Raw genomic sequence first — 23,899 nt, 5'->3', positions numbered from 1 at the left:
GGTCTTCAAAAAGTTCATGGAAAGATTCATATTATCTTTCAATTTCATTTTCACACAAAAATTTTGAAGTTTCTTTATATATGCAACATTTATGTATATAAAATAAACATTAATATACAAATGTATAAAATATGGTTTTATTACATATTAACATCCTATATTAACATTCCTATACTTACTAATTTTATTTAATATTTCTACTCTGTCATGTTACATATTTAATAACCAAAGCTCCATATAGTGTACATATATGCAAAAAATTATATAAACTTATTATTTTGTAAATACAGCATATTAAAAGCAGAAATAGTGCAGATAGTTTTATTTTTAATAAATTGAATATTATCAGAGGCATTATGGTATTCTTTGAATTAAACATAAGGTTTTAATTGTCACAGTATATAGTTTGCAATCTACTGGGAGAAGATGATAATATTAGGCTCAATAATATGTATTAATTTTTCTGTTCAATGTCTGTATTTTATGCTCCTCTTTCTGATAGGAATAACCTCATTATTAAGTCATTAATGTTATTACTAATAAAAAGTTGTAGACTGTTAACTAGGTGCTCTTTCATTATTTAATTTAAATTATTTCTTTCCTTTTGAAAGATATCATAATTTCAACAAATAATTAAGTTTGCTTTTTATTTTTAAGAAAATTATCCTATAAATTGACATTTTTTTAGAAATAATAACTACTTAATATGTGAAATTAAAATAAACTAAATATATGGCATTTGCATTTTTTAAGAAAAAAGTGATATTAGCATCGTTAGAGATTATAAATATGTGATAATGCTTCCTACATTTGAATAGAAATAATGTACATCAATTCAATGACTTTGAAAGAAATTTTCAGTTTAAAAATTCATCATGGTAGATTTGTATCAAGTATGGCAAAATATGTAGATACATACTTCATAAGTAATTTTTATTTTTATGTCAGTCTCCTGTCAGAAGCAGGCGATTTATAAGTCTTTTATTATTAATAACAACAGTAATAATGATGCTAATTCTTTACCCTAAAAAAATAGGAAATGGGTTTTAGACACCGGACTCTGATGAGCAAGCCTGCAGCTATGCAAGAGAAAAGGAGAGCATTTTTCCTTCTGTATTACTACTCATTTGATGTGCTTCCTAGGTCAAAAGTTCCAAAGAGAGATTGGGCTGGGTTTGAGGACCCAGCCAGGGCTGACCGAATCTGGCCACTTTTTGTTCTCAAAGTTTCTGAGATGCATAAATTAGGTTTTGGAATCCTCTCATCTTGACTGGAGTCCCCCCTGTCTCCCTCTCCTATCCCCCATTTTCCCCATCGCTTCCTTGAGAAAATTGAAAGCCTTCTCTACTCCAGGATTATTAGAATATCCTGTTTCCAGGATATTCTATCAGATGTAAAGAATAGGACTAGGCTCAGTAATATGCTGTCCATATTTTATCAGGCCTCTCACACCAGGATCCTGGGACACCAAAAAGGTTGCTGGTTGGGTTTGCCTACTATCTCTTTTTTTTCCAGTCTTTTCTTTGCTCTACTCTCCCCTGGTACAAAGCTCCAGCTGGTTTTGGTGGCTCTGCTCCTCGGCCTTATGATTGAATTACTTCTTCAGAATGAACCACTTCATTTCTGACACCAGGCAGCTCTTTAAACAGACTGGCCACAAACTGCAAACCAAATAACCTCAGGGTCAGCAATTCCTTATGAGGGATGTAATCACTCATAATCATCTGCCAATTGCTGGAGAGTGATTCAAATTTTGCTAACCAGTCACTGTTGACAGCTTTGCTCTCAAATGTCCTGTGATGGATTCTCACCTGACTTAGGTCTTGCCGTTTCCATGCAATTATTGCCGTAGGCTGAAAAAAATGCATTGCATTAATATTTAAAATTAAAACCAAGGATTACTCTAGCACAGTGACAGAATGCTGCTGCTGAGTGCCACTGAACTTCTCATTAATATTAATTTGCAGTTTGTAGAGAAATGGCTTAACAACTGAGTTACATACATCTAATTCAAATATTGATTAACTGAGTCATAAATCAGTGCTCATGAAAGAAATTGCTTTTAGCCATCTGTGTTTGATTTTATGGTCCTTCTTAGCATTTACAAAATTCATCATATTTCAGCAATAACATGTACTTTTTCTAGTAGGTTTGTTATTAGCAAATATTTGCTAGTTTTCTGGTCAGTATAAATTTGTTTTAGGTTGCCAGTAATGGCATAAAATTTTTCGATGAATTCTTTACCTATTAAGGTATTAGAACCTCGAAATCAATATTATCATCATCAACAACAATTTACTGAATTTGTTTTAAGAACCTGGGAATTATGCTATTCATCCCAAATTAGTAGGATACTTAATTTGAATTGGTAATTAACTTCCACTATGTTTATGATACTGACATATGTCATGTTTCTAATACTAGATGAATGTGTAACAACAAAGCCCATATAACAGTAATTAAAATACCTCTAAATGGTTAATTTTGCACATTCCAAACACAAAACTTGCATCTTATAAGAAAACAATTCATTTTTTTGTTGTTGTTAACAAATATTTATTAAGTGTATAAAGCATTATACTAAAAGATAGGTGCTGTGGGACATATACATGAATAACACATGTTCTTAAACTTCAAGTTGCCTTACTATTAGCTAGGAAAATAGATGAGGCATGGATGCAATAGCCAGAATACAAATTTATCTTTTTATTTTTATATATATGTAAATATGCAATCTCTGTAGGTTTGTGAGAACCAGAGAGAGATTGAAAGAGTAAACAAAATTATGGTAGAGATGAAGCTTCTCTTTCTTGAATCTGTGAATCAAAAATATTTGGGGAAATAAACAATAAAAAATAATAGAAATAAAAAACTGTGTAATATAATAACTATTTACATAGCATGTACATTATATTAGATATTATAAGTAATCTAGAGATGATTCAAAGTATATGGGAAGATTTTGTAGGTTATATGCAAATACTACACTATTTTATATAAGGGACTTGAGCGTCTGTGGATTTGGGTATCAGCGGGGGTGGAGTGGGTGGGTCCTGGAACAAATCCCCCACAGATACAGAGGGCCAACCCAGATACTCCTTCACTGAAAAACACACATTTTACTCCAGAGCAGGAGAACACAAACTTTAGTGTGCTCCAGGATCACTTGGAGGACTTGTTGAAACACAGGTTGCTGGGCTCCACTCATCCTCAGAATTTCTGGTACACTGGGTCAAGGGTGCGGCCTGACAATTTGCATTTCTAACAAGGTTTCAGGTGATATGGAAGTTCCTGGTCCAGGGACCACACTTTGAAAACTGCTGGATTAGAGACTCCTAAAACTGTTTAGTAGTAAAAAATTACATAGGGAGCATTTCCTTTTTTTTTCTTTTTCTTTTTTTTAACTTTTTCCTTCCTTCCTCTCCCCCCCATCCTTCTTCTTTTCCTTTTTAACATAGAATTTCCTCCTTCTCACTCTTAAGAGACTCAGTGGCTCTGTCCCAGGGATTAAAAATCAACACTTTTAAAAAGCTTATGCTGTAATTTGCTGAATTTTGGGTTAGTTAATTTTCCTTCCCACTGTACTGAGGAAAATTAAATCAGTGGGGAGGAGTGGGCAAACATGGTGGGTAAGCATAATATAAAGTATTGATTAGATAAAGTGGGAAATTAGCTTATACTCTTCCACTTGATTTGCTGATAGGCACTAAAACTCCCCTCCATGTAAACACCCAGGTGAGCTTCTGCAGGTGTTCAGCAGGAACAGAGTTGATCAACTTCTTCGAGGCCAGTTCAATTGCTAATGGGCTAAAACTCCCAGGGTTGAGGCACGTCAGAGCCAAGTGTGGCAATGGACAGGGGCTGGCATGAGGCATGACTCTGAATGATGGCAACCTGTGTCCCACCTCTTCCACATCTTGAATCTTCTCTTATTCTTGTAGGCAACTTCAAGGTCCTATATCATTGTTTCATTCTCACCATCCCTAACCCAGTAACACACCTTTTTTCCAAACTGGAATAAGAGACCACCCCAAATAAGTATGAGGCACCTTCCAGAAACATCAGTTTTAATTAAAAAGTGCATTGCCACATCATCTCTCAGAAGAGCCTCTAATGCTGGCCACTTAAGCAGATGGAAGTGTGTGTGTGTGCGCGCGCGCGCGCGCGCACACACACGCACATCACACAAGTGTTTTACACTTTTGTGCTGGTAGGATATTAACAGTTGTAGTCACAAATAGTGTTTGCACCTATTTCTTCTGATTGCTAAATGGGAAAAACTTCGAGTGGAAGATGGCAAAACTAGTCCTGAAAAAAATTATGTAATTTCCATTGCCCAAATTACTCCAATTGTCTTTACCTAGTGTATTAGTCCCTTTTGTGTTGCTATAACAGAACACCTGCGATTGGGTTATTTATAAAGAACAGAGGTTTATTTGGCCCACGATTCTGGGAGAGCCGCATCTGGCGTGGGCCTCAGGCTGCTTCTACTTACAGCAGAAAGTGGCAGGCAGCTGGTGAGTACAAGCAGATCACATGGCGAGAGGAAGCAAGAGAGAGAGAGAGAGAGAGGAGGTGCCAGGGTCCTATAGACAACCAGCTCTCACAGGAGCTAATAAAGGGAGAACTCACTCACTACCCCTACCCCTAAAGGAAGAATATTAATCCATTCATGAGGGATCTGCCCCCGTGACTCAAAGAGCTTCCAACACTGCCACATTGGGGATCAAATTTCCACATGAGTTTTGGGAGGAACAACACATCCAAACTCTATCACCTAGAGAACATGTCTGGATGATATCATACTGAATTAATAGGTTTAATATTTCTTCCTATCAGCAGAACAGCCTCTTCTAAAATAAATTTGAATGTAATTAATTCTTGAGAAGTTAATACATAAAAGGATGACTAAAACGATCAAAACCTAATATTACTTTTCATTTTTAAAATGATATCTTGTATATGTGTTAGTAAACAAATAAGATCTGAAATGGTAAATATAATTGAGATATGGCAGATGACTTTAGCATTCTACTTAGAAATGGCCTTTAGAGATTTGGTGTTTCTTTCTGCTCAAATCATAGATTAGGCTGTTGAAAGGAACTTTAGTTTGGTGTTCTACCAAATGGAGAAGTCCCCTCTGCAACATCCCTGAGAGATTTTCAGCTGGCTTCTGTTTCACTCCTACTGAGAGTGAATTTATGAAAATTCCCTTGTTAGGCATTTCTAAATGATAGAAAGCTCTTTTTTTCCCCAAAGTTTTCACAATAATGCTAATCTTTCTTCCTTGAGTCAGGTTGGTCTGATTTGAATACCTGTATTGGTTTATTGTATCACACTGCTTCTGAATGAATACCTACTATATTCCAAGAAGTTTGCAGGGTAATTGTTGGAAACAGAAAAATTAATGAGAGCCAGTGCCTCTTCTTAAGGTGTTTATAATTTACTTATAGATGAGATAATAGAGGTATGTAATTATTTCTAATTCAAGTGCCAAAAAGAACTTTTCTGTTCTATGAACCTTTGTTCAGATGAGGTGAAAAGGTTTCATGAAGGAGAAATGTGGTAGGTGGCAATACAGGGGAAAAGGGGAAGAACATTCCAGGCAGAAGGGAGGGCATGTGCATGGCAGGGAGGACAAGCACTGGGCATTTTTAGAAACAAGGAATTAAAACTCTCAGAACACAGCAGGCAGTAAATATAGGACAGCAGTGAGAGTGAAATGCAGAGCCATTCTTCTCATACTTCTCAGATGGGGTAGGATCGAGTTATGGAGCACCTGGAAGCCACAGATAGCAGTATGGTGTTGACTTTTTACACAAGTATTCTCCAAAGTGGGCCATGACTCCAAGATACATGTAAGGAATGTATTGGGTTGTGAGAAGATGTCAAAACTTCTACTTAGCTTTAATTTTTTATTTTAAAAATGAAAGAAATTAAGCATTATTAAAATCTACTCTACTGATTGACTCTGATTCCTTCACTATCCACATTTCAAGGTCACACCTGTATTTCGTGTGCAGTACAGGAGGCATCAGGAGGCAAGCATGGGAGCTCCATAATGCTGAGAGGTTGAAGGGAGACCTTCACGTTTTGCTGCTCTTAGTGAGTTTGCAGGTACTAGAGCTCAGTTAGGTGGGTTGGTAGATTAAGTCACCTGACTTTAACTAGCTTATCTTCAAAAAATGGCAAATAGCTTGAAAAGGTTCATTCAGAGAACATACAGATTGAAAATAATGCTCATAATACAATCACAGATAGATAAAAATGGCAGAGCTGACAATCCTTCTGCCCCAAGTATAAGATGTCCCATAGCCATATTATAAGGCAAAAACAGGGCTAATCTAATGAGGTGTGACAAGAAATCCTATTCCACAAATTAACATTTGAAATATGGATATAGATACAGTTTTATTTATGATGAATCTTCTCATAAATGTTGTAATTTATTGTGCCTTTGTGAAATACTGAGAAGGGTTTTTTGCCATAATAGTCCTTGAACTAGGTATTGAAATAAACTAAACATGGAACTAGAAAATCTACTCTAGTTGCTGTATCACAAAGTATTAAACCAAGGTTTTCAATAATATTGCATGTACATTGCTTCAGTTCACTTCTGTTGATTATAATTGAATGCTTGAAACTGGGTAATTTATAAAGAAAAATAATTTATTTCTTACAGTTTTGGAGGATGGGAAGTCCAAAGTCCAGGGAACACATCTGGTGAGGGCCTTGGTGGTGGTGACTACAGCAATGCAGGGTACCACATGGTGAGAAAGGCAGGAGCAGAGGGAGAGCTTCTCACTTGCTCTCCTTATAAAGCCATCAGAACCAGGTGCATGATCACCATTAAACCATCAATGGATTAATCCACTCACTAGGGCACAGTCCTCACAATCTAATCACTTCTTAAAGACCCCACCTTTCACTTACCATAGTAGGATTTCCCACCCTCTTAATAGTATCACAGTGGGGATTAAGTTCCAATCATGAACTTTGGGGGACACATTTACCCACCACACAAATATAATATAAACATGAATAAATATAAAATATATAAATATAAATAAGCATATATAATGTATATTATATATACGTAAATAAACGTGTGATATAATATTAATGGTACAAATTTAGAGAGCCAAAAATTTTCTGAAACATTAATAAATAAAATTAAAATTATTGAAAATATTTTTTCTCTTTATCTCAGTCTTTAGAATTTTTATGCCTGTTTAAGAATGAACCTGACATATTAGTACAGTTGTAACTTATACATATTTACAAATAAGTGTGTGTGTCTATAGACTGAATTCTCAAAATGTTTTACCTGAGGTGGTGGTCATTTTTGACAATGTGGGGACTGCTGCTACATTTTGGAGTTCTGCTACAAATGTACTGCTGCATTTTGGAGTAGGGATTCACTGAAAGTTTTGATCCAAGAAGTGATACATCAATATACATCAAGATACAGCAATGACTGTATTTAAGAAAAAACATATGGCACTAATATAGAAAACGAACTATAAATGAGAAAGCAGAGAGGTGGTTAATGAGTTGTGAAGATAATTCAGGACATGAATAGGTAGATCACAATGGAAACAGGAAGGAAAAGCTAGATGCAGTAGATATTGTGGAGGTGTAAACGTAGAAAACCCCCACACACATGTGTACACTATAGAACTAACTTTGTTTTCCCTCTGTAGTTAGCCCTTAATGATTAACCAAGACTGTAAGGCAAGCAGCTGACCATCACATCCTGTCTTTCTTGATACATGTCTCCAAGAGAGCATCACTGTATGGAAACCAGAGGAGACCTTGGCCCCATAGACATGTCAGAAAAGAGCTGTCCCTCAAGCTCGAAGACTCTACATCCTGCCTGCCCAAAATATCTACTTACATAAACCCCACCCCTCAGTTGATTAGAGAGGCAGTTGGGACTTTACCCTCTGTCTCCTGGCCTATGTCTTCTGAAATAAAAAGCCTTTCCTTTAAGTTCTACCTGGCGGGTGTGATCGGCCATCCCACAGCGGCAAGCACTCGGACCCACACTGGTCAGGGATTCTCCCCACTAAAGCGGCCTCCACATGTTGGCTGGTGGTAAAGGAGAATCATCTGGGGCTCGTTCATTACCAGAGGCAGGATCTACAGGATCTCAATAAATGATTCATTACTAAGGAAAGTGAGGGGAATAATGGAGACAAACCTGAGGTGAGTATGAATTTTTCCTCTGGGTAACTGAATAAAGGATAAAACCATTAATAGAATAGAAATGCTACATTTTCAGTCTGGTTTAGAATAAGATATATTTTCTTCAGTTTGGGTCATGATTTATTCAAATAAAATCAGTCCCATTTATTCAACAAATTTTAATTTATTCAACAAATGCTTATTAAACTCCTACTGTCTTAGTTCGGCCTGGCTGCTTGAGGGAGTTTGGATGTGTTGTCCCCTCCAAAATTCATGTGGAAATCTGATCCCCAATGTGGCAGTGTTGGAAACTGATTGAGTCATGGGGGCGGATCCCTCATGAATGGATTAATGCTCTCCCTGGGGAGGAGGCATAATGAGTGAGTTCTCCCTCTATTAGTTCCCATGAGAGCTGGTTGTTTAAAAGACCCTGGCACCTCTTCTCTCTCTCTTGCTTCCTCTCTCACCATGTGATCTGCTAGTACCCACCAGCTGCCAGCTGCTTTCCACCATAAGCAGAAGCAGCCTAAGGCTCATGCCAGATGCAGCTGTCCCAGAATTGTAAGCCAAATAAACCTCTGCTCTGTATAAATTACCCCATCTCAGGTATTCCATTATAGCAACACAAAACAGACTAATACACTGATATAACAAAATACCATACAATAGTGGCATATAAACAACAACTATTTATTTCTCAGTGTTCTGAAATCTGCAGAGTCCAAGATCAAGGTGTCAGTGGATTTGGTGTCTGGTGAGCCCAGCCCATTCTCCATAGATGGTGCCTTCTCTCTGTGTCCTCATATGGTGAAGGGACTAGCTAGCTCTCTGTAATCTTTTATAAGGGCAGAGCCTTCATAATCCAATCATCTCCTCAAAGCCCTGACTTTTAATACTGTTACCTTGGGGGTTAGGATTTCAACTTACAAATTTGGGAATTTGGGAGGGAGGGGGGCGAGACACAAACATTCAGACCATAGCACCTACTGAATTTCGGAAACTACATCAAGTAGCATGTATTGAAAGATGAGATGGTTTCTAACCTCAAGAGTTCACAGACTAGTGAAAATAATAAAAACATGTGGATAGTGATTTATATGGTGAAACGTGCAGTGAAAGAACCACCTGTGGGATGATTTGAAAGCACATGGAAGGAACATCTGGTCCAACTGGGAAAACGTTTGGGAGATGAAGCTCACAAGCCATCTAAAAGAAAGAGTAAGTGCTAATCAAGGGAAGAGGAAAGGTAGTGTGTTCCAGGCAGAGGCCTAGGATGGCCAAGGCACAGCACGGAGTATTTGGGAAACTCAAGCAGAAAAAGAGATCAACAGAAATCAGATTTCTCCTGATTGCTTAATTCTGCTAAGAGGCCATGGGCTCATATAATCTGAAAAGAAAATCAATAGCAATTAATTAAAAGCAGAAAGCTGTCAGGCCTGTGTGGAATGATGACCAGCGAGGACAACTAGAAAGAAGAGGAAATAGATAGTTTATGTGTTAAAGCTGCAGCAGAGAAGTTGAACAACGAAAATACTAACTGGATGTTTAAATTGGCAACATTTAATCCCTACCCAGGGATTAAATTTGTGAAGGTTAATTCTAGATGTCAATTTGGTTAGATAAAGGAATGCTGAGAAACCTGGTAAAGCAATCTTTTCAGGTGTGTCCATGAGGGTGTTTCCAGCAGAGATTAGTATGAGAGTCTGAGTGGCCTGGGTGTGAAAGACTCACCCTCAGTGTGGATGGGAGCCATCCAATCCACTGGGGGTAGAGAGAGCAAAAGACAGAGGGAAGAGGTGAAGAGCTCTCTCTCTCTCTCTCTCTCTCGGACATCAGAGCTTGAGACTCTTCAGCTTTTGGGTTCCAGAACTTACACCAAGGACACCATCAGCTTCCCTGGTTTTGAGGCCTTTGGACTTGGACTGAGCCACGCTACCGGCATCCGGTTTATAGATGGCCTATCGTGGGACTTTTCTTCATAGCCACGTGAGCTAATTCCCCTAATAAATCCCTCTCATATAATTATAACATAACCTATTGATTCTGTCTCTCTGGAGAACCCTAACTAATACAAATGTGGTATGTGTTAAATAAGAGGGGCAACCCTGCAGATCAGGCCTACAAGAACAGAGAAGTGAACACAATGAGAAGCTTGCTTTTAGAGAATAAATGAATCCATATAAGGAAAAGAGGACACAGCCAGAGCTCAAGAAAGTACATGAATATTTACACCTTAATATTAAACTACGTGTTTATGTATGTTCATGGACATGTGCATACAAGATGAAAGTTGAAACTGAAAGGGAATAGGAAATGGGTGAAAATATGTTTTTTTTCTGAAAATGTGGAATTATTGTATGAGACTTGGGCGAGAATGAGGGATTGTTGTATAGTTCCACTGATGGTGGTGTGAAATAGCTCAGACAGATGCGACAACTGTGTGTTACCTTACAGATTAGATAATACTGCTTTGTATACATCTTTTTTCATTAAATCCTTATCACTCTATAACCAAGGTATTGTTATAGCATTTTGCAGAAGAGGAGACTAAGAACTGGAGGCCTATGGTGAGTTTCCCAAAGTTATACAGTGGCAGAGCTGAGATTCGAACCCAATTTTCTGACTCCAGTACTAGGGCTCTTTATCGGTGGTTTTCAAATGGGCTTCATGAGGCCTACAAGTTTTGCAATTCTGCTTCAGGGACAGTGTTGTGGATATTTGTAACTTTTTGACTGGCAAGCATCATTCTCCTTTCCCCTGGTGACAACTCATAAATATCCTCTTGGAGAATTATCAGTTGAGGTTTTTAGTGTTCAGAAAGGAATCCTTATATCTGCATTCATTTTCATTAATAGTTAATATATTAAAATTTTTCATATAAGTTGTAGATAAAATTTATATATCAAGCAAATCCACTTACACATCTACTGACTGCTAATTAATACTCAATTAGTTTCTAACTTTAAGATATGAAATCTCCACAAGCATTTACATACAACTTTAGTTTATCAATTATTTTGAACATTTCATATTAAATTCACTCAAGTTATACGTTCTCATAAATATTTGAAAGTCTTTATAAATGTGATTGATTTAACCGAAAATTTTCAATTTCAAATAAATGTTTAATATGTCTGGTTTTCTAGAATATTTCAAACAGATAAGGAGCTGGAATTACAAATTTAACACAAAATTTTCTTAAGACTTAAATGGTGCTTATAAACCTAATAATAAAGATTTAGTGATTTAGATTATTTAAACTTATACTGTTAAAAACTTATCAAGTAATACTGCATCTTTTAAAATTAAAATCCCAATTGAGTCTTTTCATATTGAAATTACAAGTTTAATATGTCAGATTTAAAAACAGAACAATACACATTATTCAGATGATTATACACTGTTCAAATTCTTCGTTTTCTTTTTCATTTATTTTCTGCATTTGTAGTCACCTTGATTTGCCCTTAACATTCTAAATCAGGTACAAAATTATAGATCTTAAGAATTCGATTTCATCATCTTTTCTCTGTGCTTATTTTCACACCTTCCTGGAGTGGCTAGGTCATTTATTATCTTTTTACTCAAAAAATTTCAGGCTACGGTTAGAGATTCTGGACAGGGACCTGGAACCTAGTGTCAATTTCCAGAATAATTACGCCTGAGCTGCATGTTAATACCCTGAGCCCATTTACATTAAAAGGGGGCTTTTCAAGTCCTAGCCTTTTCTTGCAAACAGTTTCATCTGGCTACTTCTTAGCCATTTTACTTTTACAATAAATCCTGATACAACTTTTACTATAACTCCTTCCATAAATTTAATTGCCTAATTTGGTACATGACATCTGATATACACCCCACCTCCCACCCCTACACCCCACCCCATTGCAATTAACCTCTGCTGTCTGCTAAAGTTAATTGAAATATGCCCAACAGCCCGTTCCATTTGCCCATTCTGGGGTTGTAACTAACATCTTTACTACTTAGTTGGCTGTCGCACCTTTCTTACATAGATTACTTCTTTATTTGTCTCACAGACTACAAATTTATAGTTATTACTTTGACTGGAATTACCTCGCCAGTGCTGTGTGCCATCGGGTTGGGACCGTAAATCATAGTGTCCTGACCAATGGATGGGCATGTGGCCAAAGTGGACTCACTTCAGGACTTTGAATATTGAGCAAAGGCACAAAATGTCTAAAAACTGTCAAGGGGTTCCTGCTACTGAGATCTCCTGTTGCTGCCCAATTCCCAGCTGTCTTCAGTCTTCCCTTCAGTTCTTTGAGGGGCCTTTATGTCCTTCCAAAAATTATCCTGTCCATTGTTTTGCAGCCCCAAACCCCCAGCTAATGCAGGCAGCCCAAGGGAGGCTGCACAGGTGACGAGTGGGTGTAGTTAGTGGAGAAAGAGCTGGAGCCCATTCCCACGCTTCAGTCAGATCAGCCACACACTTACACATTGTGCAGATTTCATTTGAAGAAGGAGGTCTATTGCTAAGAGTTTTGAAATCATTACATTCCTGACTGCTAAGGTTTCAGCCATGAAACCTTAATTTGGAGAATTTTAAGGACAAACTAATGGGTGAGAACAACCACAAAAAATGTATGAATAAAAAAGAAAAAGAAACTTGAGGCAGCTTCCACAATTGATGAGGTGTCACAGAGAAGAAGGAATCAGGATATGTTTCCATGTGAGAAGCCTCAAAGCCTAAAAATTGAGGACTAAGCAGTGAAGGCAAATAATAGCAGATACAAAGAAGGGGCAAAGGGAGCCTTCATTAGAGATAGGTGGGAGACGTATGGTCCTTATGTCAATGTCCCTGAGGGAAATATGCCTCAAGGACATGGGCTCAGGCATAAAAGTTACAGGGACTTTTTTAGAGGAATTGATTAGCTAAAACTGAAAGCTAAAAATTTCATACTCGATTTCTCAGCTTTTCTAGAAATTAGAGCATGGGCTAGACACACAAACAGAGACACGTGGCCCAGGGACACAAAGAAATTGGCACTGTAGGTACTTGTTCCTAGAGGTGGTGAGTGGGGTTCAACATCAGTGTCCAGGGAGAGCAGTGCTGGTGTGGCCGACCACAGGCACAATGTAGTGAGTCAGCTGTAGAATCTGGGGTTCAGCTTCAAGGCCAGGCATGTCCTCAAACTCATTCTAGGGGGTTATTTCTGCTGTATTCTGCCAACATGGCTTCCCTTTGTTTCTGCCTATTTTCTGAGTTTGATTCTCCAGTTTTCATAGATGCATTCCTTGATTTGTCCATTAGCAACTAGTCCTCAAGGAAAAAATGGAGAAATCTCATATTTGTCATCTGGTCTGATTGGTGCTGAAGATGGTAGAACCAACTACTATGGGATGGGACTTGGGCAGTCTGTTGGCCTATTAGTGGAAATACTTTGAGAGGACCATGCAGCTACTGCTGTATGAAGAACATAACACATTCAAAGATTTGAACTCAAAGACTGGAGTGGATGACTATGTCATTTGGTACTGCACAGTACTGAAAATGACAAGCTCAAATTCCTAAATCTTTGGCTAAAGGTAAAACCTGAAACTCGAGGACTTTCTATGCTAAAATAACTTCTGTCCCTTGTAGTTACAGGACAGAAAGCCAAAAAGAAAGAAAGGAAATCAAGATAATTTGTCACATGGATTTCCTAATGTCAATCAATTCACAGCCTCATGAAGTGACTTATGTAAGAGTTAGAGCACTGATTGGGAAAAAGGTGGACCTCAAAACTGGAATGTAAGTATGTGATCAGACTTGGGAGACTCAAAACACTCAAATCCTCAACCCCCCACTGATCCTCCCTTGACAGTCAAAGTGGCACATGCTCCTGTATCTGATGAGGGCACTCGAAGGCCTCATAATGACTTCTGCTGTAGGGGCTATCACATAAAGAGAAGCCAAGTCTTCCCATGCCCCATTCTGTTCCCCATACTCCAGTCCTATAGTAGAGTCAGATTTAAGCAAGATCTAGCCTTTGCTACTTAATATCAGCAACAATCTAGATAAAATGTACAGGAATGCACTTCAAGCAAGAACAGAATTTTAGTTTGGACAGAACTTGTTGAGGTGGATACACTTGTTAGAAATTCTTGTTTCTGCAGTCAATGTGCTGGCTCAGGTGGCTCGAAGAGGTTCTGATTGTTTGTCTGGTTCATTGACTTAAGGCTAAATTCAGTGCTGGCCCATGATACCTGCAGTTGAGAAACCAGAAAATCCTTGGTTTAGTGTAGAGGAAGGACTCAAAAATTTTAAGAAAATAGAGGGATTGAAGTGTTTTTTTCACTCCTCACTTCTCCCTCATTTTTTCTTCTGAAGTAGTCCCAAGGACTTTTTTCTCTAAGAACTTGAGATATACTTTGGTGTGAAGAGCATCCGCAAAAAGCATGTTAGTGGTTGCTTCACGTAGGCTGTGGACACTAATGGAAGATACTACAGCTGAAATGATCTCCCTAAATTTCAAGTGTGGTGGCAAAATCATGGTGGGTGGAAGCCAAGGAGCAGCACTTAACTTCTGGAAGCAAGTGCTTGTAATTACCACAGTGGGCAGCATGGCTGATGCTGTCATCTGAATGTAGTTCAATCTATGAAAATATTCAGTAGTGCATAGAATCAAAATAAACAGTCAGTCCACCAAAGTCATTTTTAATTTCACTACCAACCCTAACGTACCCACACAATGCCCTCATGGGAAGTTCCCTGTGGCAATAGAAAGGAAAGTATTCCTGGGACTATAGGACTAAGGTAAGAACCTACACTGGCTCATTGGCAGTGGATAATAGATTGGCTGACTGGTCAAGGCCCTGTTTGAAACAAAATTGAAGAATCAGTGACAAGAAGCCTTGGAGAAGAAATATGTGGATATATCACTTGGGTCCAGCCTATAAAATTGTTTGAGTCATATGAATGTGGGTGTACCAAAGGCCCCCACTGCAATGGACACTCTTAACAATGAGATAAACCAAATGACCAACCCCATGGATGTCAGTCATCCTTCTTCCAAACCACTCTCAAGTTTGCTCATTTAGGCCCATGAACAAAGTAAAATTGTGATGAGGACATAGACTGAACCATGCAAATTTCCTTTCACCTGGCCACTGCTGAGTGCGCAATTTGCCAGCTGCATCAAAGCTGATTATATTAACATACCTTGGAGGACTAACTGCCATGAATAATTAGACTCCTTCCCTCATGAAGAGAGAAAATTTTTTTTATTCAACTAGAATCATACTTGAATTTGTTTTCTTTTTCCACAATCCATTAACTTATGGAATACTTTATATACCTCCACAATTTCACATACAACATTGCTTATTATCTAGGAAATTGCTTTACAGTGAGAGAAGTAATGTAATACCTATGGAGTTCATTAGTCTTATTATGTACTCCATTTTGAAGAGTACTGCAATAGTGTAGACACTATTGTTGATTCATTACAGCAATAGCTAGGAGATAACACCTCATAAGTTTAGGGTACATGCTCTTCTCCAAACATAGCCAAAATAGATGAGCTAGGAACGAAGTTGGGAGGTCAGGGGGAATGGCACCTCTCACTATATTTCTCACTTGCAAAAGTTTTGCTGTTTCTCTCCATAAGTTTGGCACCACTGCTAATGCTGTTCCTGGAGTTCTGTGTTGCTGAAACTTCTGTTGCCTCCTGAAAGTATAGGTACAGATTCCTGTAATTGGCAGAGCCTAGGTCATTTGATTAGAGGTGTTAGAGCAATAGGAATTTACCAAAAGTAGCTACAATGGTCCAGTGCAACTGAAAGCTGAGACCTCCTTATAACACTGGGTGGACAGACAAAAAGGGGGTTATGTGGTTGACTGGAGTGACTGATCCTGACCAGCGAGGAGAATTTGGGTGTTTACTATACACTATAGGCAGAAAGGAATAAAAATGTAACCTAGAGAATCATCCAAATACTTCCTAGGACTGCCATGTCCTGGGGCAAAATTAAAAGGAAACTACAGTAACTTAAACTAGAATCATCAAAAGCCCAGTTTCTTTTGGCATGACAGTTTGGGTCACCTCACCAGATAAAAAACTTCAATCAGCCGATGTATAGCCTGAAGGTGAAGGGATCATGGAAAAGATTGAACTCATACATTCCAAAAACAGCCTTGTGACAGTCGCAGCAATGAAAACTATGATGTTTATCCCTCTTTTCCAGTCTGTCTTTTCTTTCTTTCTTTTTTTTTGGTGGCTGGCCAGTAAGGGGATCTGAACCCTTGACCTTGGTGTTACAAGGCTGTGCTCTAACCAACTGTCTTTTCTTTCTTGAATAACACTTTATACAGGATTGGTGGTTGGTGGTTACTTTACGGTTTAATCCATAGTTACATGATATTGAGGAAAAACTGAAACAACCTAGAGAAAGATTTGACTTTGAGCTAAACAAAAAAACAGACTGGACTTTGGCTTGTTCCTTAGTGGATTCAGTGAGTGAGGTTTGGGTTACATGCTGATTAAATTGCATCATATTAGTCAAAACATTTTTTAGGCATAAGTATGAGGAAAGTATACGTTGACATTGCCTAGCTGGAGGATAAGCTGTGGTAGATATTTGCCATTCATCCATGTATGTATTCATTTATTTATTTATTTCCTAATGGGAGTAAGGATTGAACATTATATGAACTCTGTATTGGGGTAATCTTCCACTTTTTCATCTCCCCTGGCAGTGGGCACAGATTTGTCATCTAACCTCTGCCAACGAGAAGCATCTGTCCTAGACTTTGAATCAAGAGAAAGTGACACCAAAAGCACAATTAATTCTGCTCAAGGGGAGATGGGGAGCTTGTGAAGGTATAGAAAAGAATGGATATTTGTGTTAGGTCTGAAAGACAAATAGGATTTCACCAGTTTCACAAAAGCAGGCATTTCTGGAAGTGGTGCTGTGGTCTGAATGTGTTCCCTGCCCCTCTTCCCACCACAAATTCATATGTTGGAATCCTAACCCCAAAGGTTAGGATTAGGAGGCAAGGCCTTTAGGAGGTGATTATGTCATAAGGGTAGAGTTCTCATGATTGGGATTAGTGCCCTTATAAAAGAGACCCCAGAGAGCTAGCTAGCCCCTGTCTTCCACCACATGTGGTTACAGCAAAAATATGGTTGTCTATGAACCAAGAAGCAGGCTCTCACCAGATATAGAATCTCCTGGTCCCTTGATGTTGGACTTCCCAGACTCCAGAATTGTGAGAAGTAAATTACTGTTGTTAAAAGCTACCCAGTTTATAATGGTTTGTTATAGCAGTCCGAATGAACTAAGATAAGTGGGTTGTACGAGCCAATGTATGGAGACTTAAAAGTTTGTGGTGCATTTGCAGCCCAGCAAACACAGAATGGCTAGAGTGTTGCAATCATGGAGCAAGTGCCTAGAAACAAGGCTAGAGTGATAATGTGAGGTCTGATTACGAAAGTCTGATTATGAAGGCCTGTGTATACCACTACTGAGATGTTCCTTTATTTGATAATTACATCACGGTTTTTAAAGCAAAAAAGTAATAAGACCAAATTTGCATTTTAGAAAAATAATGGTGATGTCAGTGTAAAGGCATTAAAAATTTTGTCAAGGCAACACCAACATCAAACACATCTGAAAGTTTAGCTACAAAAGTTTTTGCCTAAATTCCAAGAGAGAGGTGTACACAACTCAAAACCGAAACCAAGGAAGCAGTAACAGAATCCTATAACAGCCATCTGAGCTGGTAACTAGCTACGTGATCTGAGGTTAGCAATCTATCCTTGGAAATAGTTCCTTCACTTTGGGTTACTCATAAATAACAGAGTACTAACTATATGATAAAATGGTAATAATCCTTACTTTGCAGGGTAGCTGTGAAGCTAGGTGTAGAAAAAGAGTCTACCACAGAGCCTGATTCTCCATAAACACAGATGCTAAAGAGAGCTACTAAATCAATGAGAAATGTAGGAGGCTGAAAATTCTATCGCTCACTAGACATGGCTTTAATAATGCCATATTATATTTTGATGAAGCCACAGTGGCAGATACAATGTGACTTCTACTTCTTTCAGAAGTCAAAGGGCAAGAAAGCTTAAATAACCATCAGAGGAGAAGAGTAGGAAATCAGAGAGGTCCTCCTTTCAACCATTACTTAGAAGGTAAGAATCTCCATATTTTACTCTACAGCATAGTTCTGTAGTTTTGTAACAATTCTTTGCTCTTTTACATGAATGTATTTGTTCTCCCATTAAATTAAAATAATAAAATTAATTGAATTAACTTAAAATGTTAATATTAACTAATATTAAATATTAAAATATTAATATTAATTACTAGTACAAATTTACATCGGAGCCTGCATTTTAATTCTTTTAATGTTCTAGTATGAGTACAATAAGAAGCTCAATATACAAAATTATCTTTTATATTTTCACTAAAAGAAAACCTTTAACATATGTATACATTTATATGTCTCTAATGAGGCACACCTGAACATTTATTTTAACTGTTGATAAATATTGATTTTTAAGCACTTATAACTAGCCTCATAAAAACATATGATACTTAAGTATTAAAAACATACAAATGGAATTGAATGTTTAAATTTTGCAATAATTTCGTTGTTTTATGCTACCACATACTATTCTAATTCATAAATTACTTTTTTCTGTTTTACAATCACAAATTCAGAGAAGTACAGATAAACAAAGAAAAGAGAGTCATAATTACCCTACCTTAATAGCCTGTTAACATTTTTAGCAACACATGGATAAGACTAGAAAATTTTAATTAGTTTAGAAAGGTACAAGAAAAAGAGGAAGACTTCCTTCCACTAGAATGCCATCCTGGACAAAATACCTAAATTTTTATGCATCTCTCCAATTCGTATGTGTAAGTGATCTCATTATACACATTATAATGCCCCTTGCTTTTTTCATATACTATATTTTGGAATTCTTTCCATATTAGCATTTATTTTTTTTAATTGAAAAATAATTGATTAAACATATTTGTGGGGTACAGAGTTGAATATCAATACCTGTGTACAATGTGTGATGATCAAATCAGGATAATTAACATGTTCATCATTACAGAATATAATCATTCCTGTGTCCATTAACCAATTTCTCACTAGCATCTCCCCCTCCCCCTTTGCACCTCCAGTAACCACAGTTCTGTTCTCTCCTTCTGAAAGTTCAATGCATTATTGTGATCTTTCTTTCTTTTTCTTTCTTTTCATTTTTTTTGTTCATTTAAATCTCTTTCATAGCAGATAAGAGTTGCATAATATTCTACTGAATGAATGAATGCTCCATAATCTATCAATGGACACTTTGGTTGTTCCCTCCCTCGCTCTCTTCCTTCCTTCTTTCCTTTTGTTTATTACAAACCATGATATGATTATCTCTGCCTATATACTTTGGCAAATTTTTGCGCTACATCCATAGTAAATGCCTAGCAATAAGAGTGCTATGTTATAAGGACACTCAAACAACCCCGTGGAGAGGCCCATTAGGGGAGAAATTGGGCCTCCTGCCAACAAGCAGCACCAACTTACCAGCCATGTGAGTGAGCCACCTTGAAGTGGATCCTCCAGCACCAATTAAGCTTTCAGACAACTGCACTCCTAGCTGACATCTGACTACAACTTCTTTAGAAACCCTGAGCCTAAACCACCCAGCCAAGCCACTCTTGAATTCCTGATCCACAGAAATTAGGATGATTGTTCTTTTTAGATACTAATATTGGGATAATTTGCTAAGCAGCACTGGGTAACTAATACCTATGGCTTAGAACCATGTTTTTCATGCCGGGACAATTTTGTCCCTTAGGGACATTTGGCAATGTCTGGAGACATTTTTGGTTGCTTCGACTGGGAAGGGTGCTATTGGCAATTAGTGGATAGGCCACTAAAAAAAATTATCCAGCCCTTAATGTCAGTGGTGCCTAAGTTAAGAAATCCCGAATCCTAGAATAACTTATATAATATTGGAATCAAATATTCTTTTAAAAGTTAAATAAAACTCAGCTGTAAAGTCACCTCTTCATATATCGTTTTCAATATTAAATGTCTAATACTTTTAGTCTCTTCAGTGGTAACTGATGAAGAAAGTCCTGACCGATGTAAAATCATATATGTGCAATGAGGCATTAAGGAGTCATAAACCTATTCTATAAGCAAGCTTAATTCCAAGCTCCTTTTGGGGTTTGGATAAAATATGTGAAAAAGGTTATTAATTATTAATTCTAATAATTTTTCTATAGATCATTTTGAATTTTCTATAAATACTGTGTGAGTTTTTCTTTGTTCTCTCTAGTCTTCACAATTTTATTTTTTTCTTTAATTTTTTTTCTTTATTATTTTTGTTATAACCTCTAGTGCAATATCAAATGAAAGTAGTGATAGTGGATAGCCTTGTCTTATTCCTGATCTCAGGGGGAAGGTTTTAAGTACTTCATCAAGTGTAATGTATCCCGTAGGGTTTTTTGTGTATTCTCTTAATCTAATTAAGGAAGTTTCCTTCTATTCTAATTGCTAAGAGTTCCTTTTTCTTTTTCTGTTATGAATGGGTGTTGAGTTTTATCATCTGCTTTTTCTGCATCTATAGAAAAGCTCATATAGGAGAAAGAATAATCTTTTCAACAAATGGTGCTGGGGACAACTGGATATCCACATTCAAAACAACAAAGTTGGATCTATATCTAACATCATACACAAAAGTTAACCAAAGGTGGATGACAGGTTTAAGTGCTGAAACTTAAAACTCCTAGAAGAAAACATGGGAATAAATCTTTGTGATTTTGGGTTCGGCAATAATTTCTTGAATATGGCACCAAAAGCACAAATAACAAGAGAGAAGATTGATAAGTTGAACGTCATCAAATTAAGATCATTTGTGCTTCAAAGAATCCCATCAAGAAAGTGAAAAGACAACCACTAGGTTAGGACAAAATATTTTTTGATAAATTATATTATAAGGGACTAGTATCCAAAATGTATAAAAAATTCTTACAACTCAATATTATTAGTCAACAGGAAATGCAAATCATAATCACAACGAGATACCACTTCACGCAGAAAAGGATGGCTAAAATAAAAATGACAGACCATAACAAGTGTTGGCCAGGATGTGGAAAAATTGCCTTGTACACTGCCAGTGGGAATGTAAAATGGGGCAGCCATTTGGAAAACTGTTTGGCAGTTCCTCAAAAGTTAAATATGGAGTTACCATATGACTCAGCAATGTACTTCTAGGTATCTTACTAAGAAAAATAAAAACATATGTCCACACAATAGCTCTCACACAAATATTCATAGAGGCATTGTTCATAATAGCCAAAAATTGGAAACCACCCAAATATCCATCTGCTGATGAATGGATAAACAAAATGTGGTAGATCCATATCATGGATTATTATTCGGCAATAATAGGGAATGGAGTACTGACACAAGCTACAAAATGGATGAACCATAAAAACACTATGCTAAGTGAAAGAAGCCAGACACAAAGGCCACATATTGTATAATTACGTTTATATGAAATGTTCCAAAGAGGCAAATCTATACAGACAGAAAGTAGATTTGTGATTTCCTAGGGAGGTAGAGAGGGGAAAATGGGGAGTGACTGCTAGTGGATACAAGTTTTCTTTTTGAATGAAGTGATGAAAATGTCCTAAAATTAGATTATAGTGATGTTTGATAACTCTGTAAATAAACTAAAAGATGTTGTGTTTTACACTTTAAATAGGTGAAGTTTATGGCCTGTAAATCATATCTAACTTGTAAAAATTTAACATAAATTAGTATTTTTATTACTTAAACATTTTGTCTACTTTCCCTCCACTTGTTTTAAAAACAGCTTTGAGATATTCACATACCATACAATTCACTCACTTAAACTGTACAGTTCAGTGGTTTTTAGTATATTTACTGAGTTGTGCAACCATCACCACAACCTAGCTTTTCATAATTTTCATCTACCCCAAAACAAATCTGTTTGAGATCCCCATTCATACAATATGTGATCTTTTGTGACCCCCCCATTTTGTATGCTATTGTCATTTATTTTAATTGTATGTATTTGTAAACTCTACAAAGTATTATATTATTGTTTTGTATATTCATTTGGATGTACACACTTATGTACACCTTTAAAATTTTAATTTTGATTACATTGAATTTAAATTTATATATGGAAAAGAGATGATACATTTACAGTATTGAGTTTTCCCAATGAAGAAAACAATATATCTTTTCATTTAATTAAGTTCTGTGTTCCCTCAACAGCACAATAAAGTTTTCTTCCCCTAGGTCCTATACATTCCCTATTGAATTCATACCTAGATGTTGTCTTTTTGGACTTTTTTTTTTTTCTTCTTGCTAGTTAAGCCCTCTCTTCTTCACTTAGAGGCGAGTAACTTTGTCAGTACTTTCTTTATATGACCTATGTAATAGATAATTTTCGTTGAAGTCTGATCTCTATCTGTATCAATACATATAAAACAAGGCCAATTAAGGACAAGAACTAAATGGTTAGTTTTTCAGATAAAAATACTCATTCTTCACAGGAGGTTCAGAGATTATATTCTGATCCAAATTTTAAAACTGAGAAAAGAAAGAAAATATTAATGTTTGTCTTCCAGAGTCTCCCGGGAATTTACTTCTCACCTTGTTACTTCCTTGTCCATTACTTAATAGCTACTCTGGCTTTAGTCACTTTGTGGAAGAGCCAATTCCCTTCTTGTCTGGGGGCCTTTGCAGTTACACTTGGTCCTACCTGGGAATACTTATTACGTTTCTGATTCTCCTTCAAATCTCAGTTTAATCGTCAATTTCTTTCCAGACTTTCCTGGGTAAACTGGGCCTTGCCCTCCGTTATTCTCAGCTGTACTTTATTTCCTTCTAAGCACTGATTCCAACCTATTAACATTTATCAACTTCTTTGTCTCAGACATAATTTTCCAGTACCTGGAACATACTACGCCTACGATAAATACTTAAAAAAAAAAAAAAAAAGAATTTAGATAAAGTGAATTAGAATCAACTTTTATTGAGCGCATATTCCACGTAAAGGTTTTGGTGGATTTCACATATGCTATCTGATTAGCTCATTTTCATAAACTCAGTATTCCAAAGTCCCTTTCACTTCCCATAAACCTGCCCCTCCTACCTAAGGGTCTTGCCCGCTCGCCCGACCCCGACTCCTCGCGCTTTAGGAGCCTGAGCAGGGTTGCCCCGGCAGAGCCTTCCGGGGCCGGGGCGCATGCGCGGCGCGATCTGCACATGCGCAGTACTGGGGCTGCCGGAGCAGTCTTTATCTAGGGCTGAGGTGGCAGCACCGCCTCTGGGGTGGGGCTATGGCCGAGGTCAGCGGGGAAGTGGTCGCAGTGCCCACGTCTGCTCCTGTCGACGGCCTCAGCAATGGCTCAGGCGGGAACTCGGCGCAGAACCACCACCCGCTGTCACGCAAGCTGCATAAGATCCTGGAGACGCGGCTGGACAACGATAAGGTAACCGGAGCTGGCAGGGCCTGGGGTCGCGGGGCCTCCACGGGGCAGAGCCGGGCCTGGGGGGGCGGAAGGAGCCACGGGTACCCCCAGACCCGCGGGACCTGCTGCTCTGCAGGCGCTAGGCGAGAGAGAAGAGGAGCCTGAGGATCCCCCGGAAAAGCGAAGGGGTTTCCTGGGTGCCTTGAAGACTCTGGATCGGGGATGTGAATGGCGATGCTTCGAA

The 23,899-nt window shown here is 37.7% G+C and overlaps 1 protein-coding gene across 1 annotated transcript in view; it reads left to right on the top strand.

Annotated features, from left to right (window-relative positions):
* The first annotated feature begins 23,495 nt into the window (after positions 1–23,495).
* Positions 23,496–23,899, top strand: part of COG6 (component of oligomeric golgi complex 6) — a 75,900-nt gene continuing 75,496 nt past the window's right edge. The window contains exon 1 of the mRNA XM_063102511.1: positions 23,496–23,676. Coding sequence (XP_062958581.1) covers positions 23,524–23,676 — 153 coding nt within the window. The 5' untranslated portion in view covers positions 23,496–23,523. The remainder of the gene's footprint in view (positions 23,677–23,899) is intronic.

This window comes from Cynocephalus volans, chromosome 7, assembly GCF_027409185.1.
Source record: "Cynocephalus volans isolate mCynVol1 chromosome 7, mCynVol1.pri, whole genome shotgun sequence".
Lineage (NCBI taxonomy): Eukaryota > Metazoa > Chordata > Mammalia > Dermoptera > Cynocephalidae > Cynocephalus > Cynocephalus volans.
The sequence above is the reverse complement of the archived record's forward strand: the minus strand, read 5'-3'. Positions and strand labels throughout refer to the sequence as shown.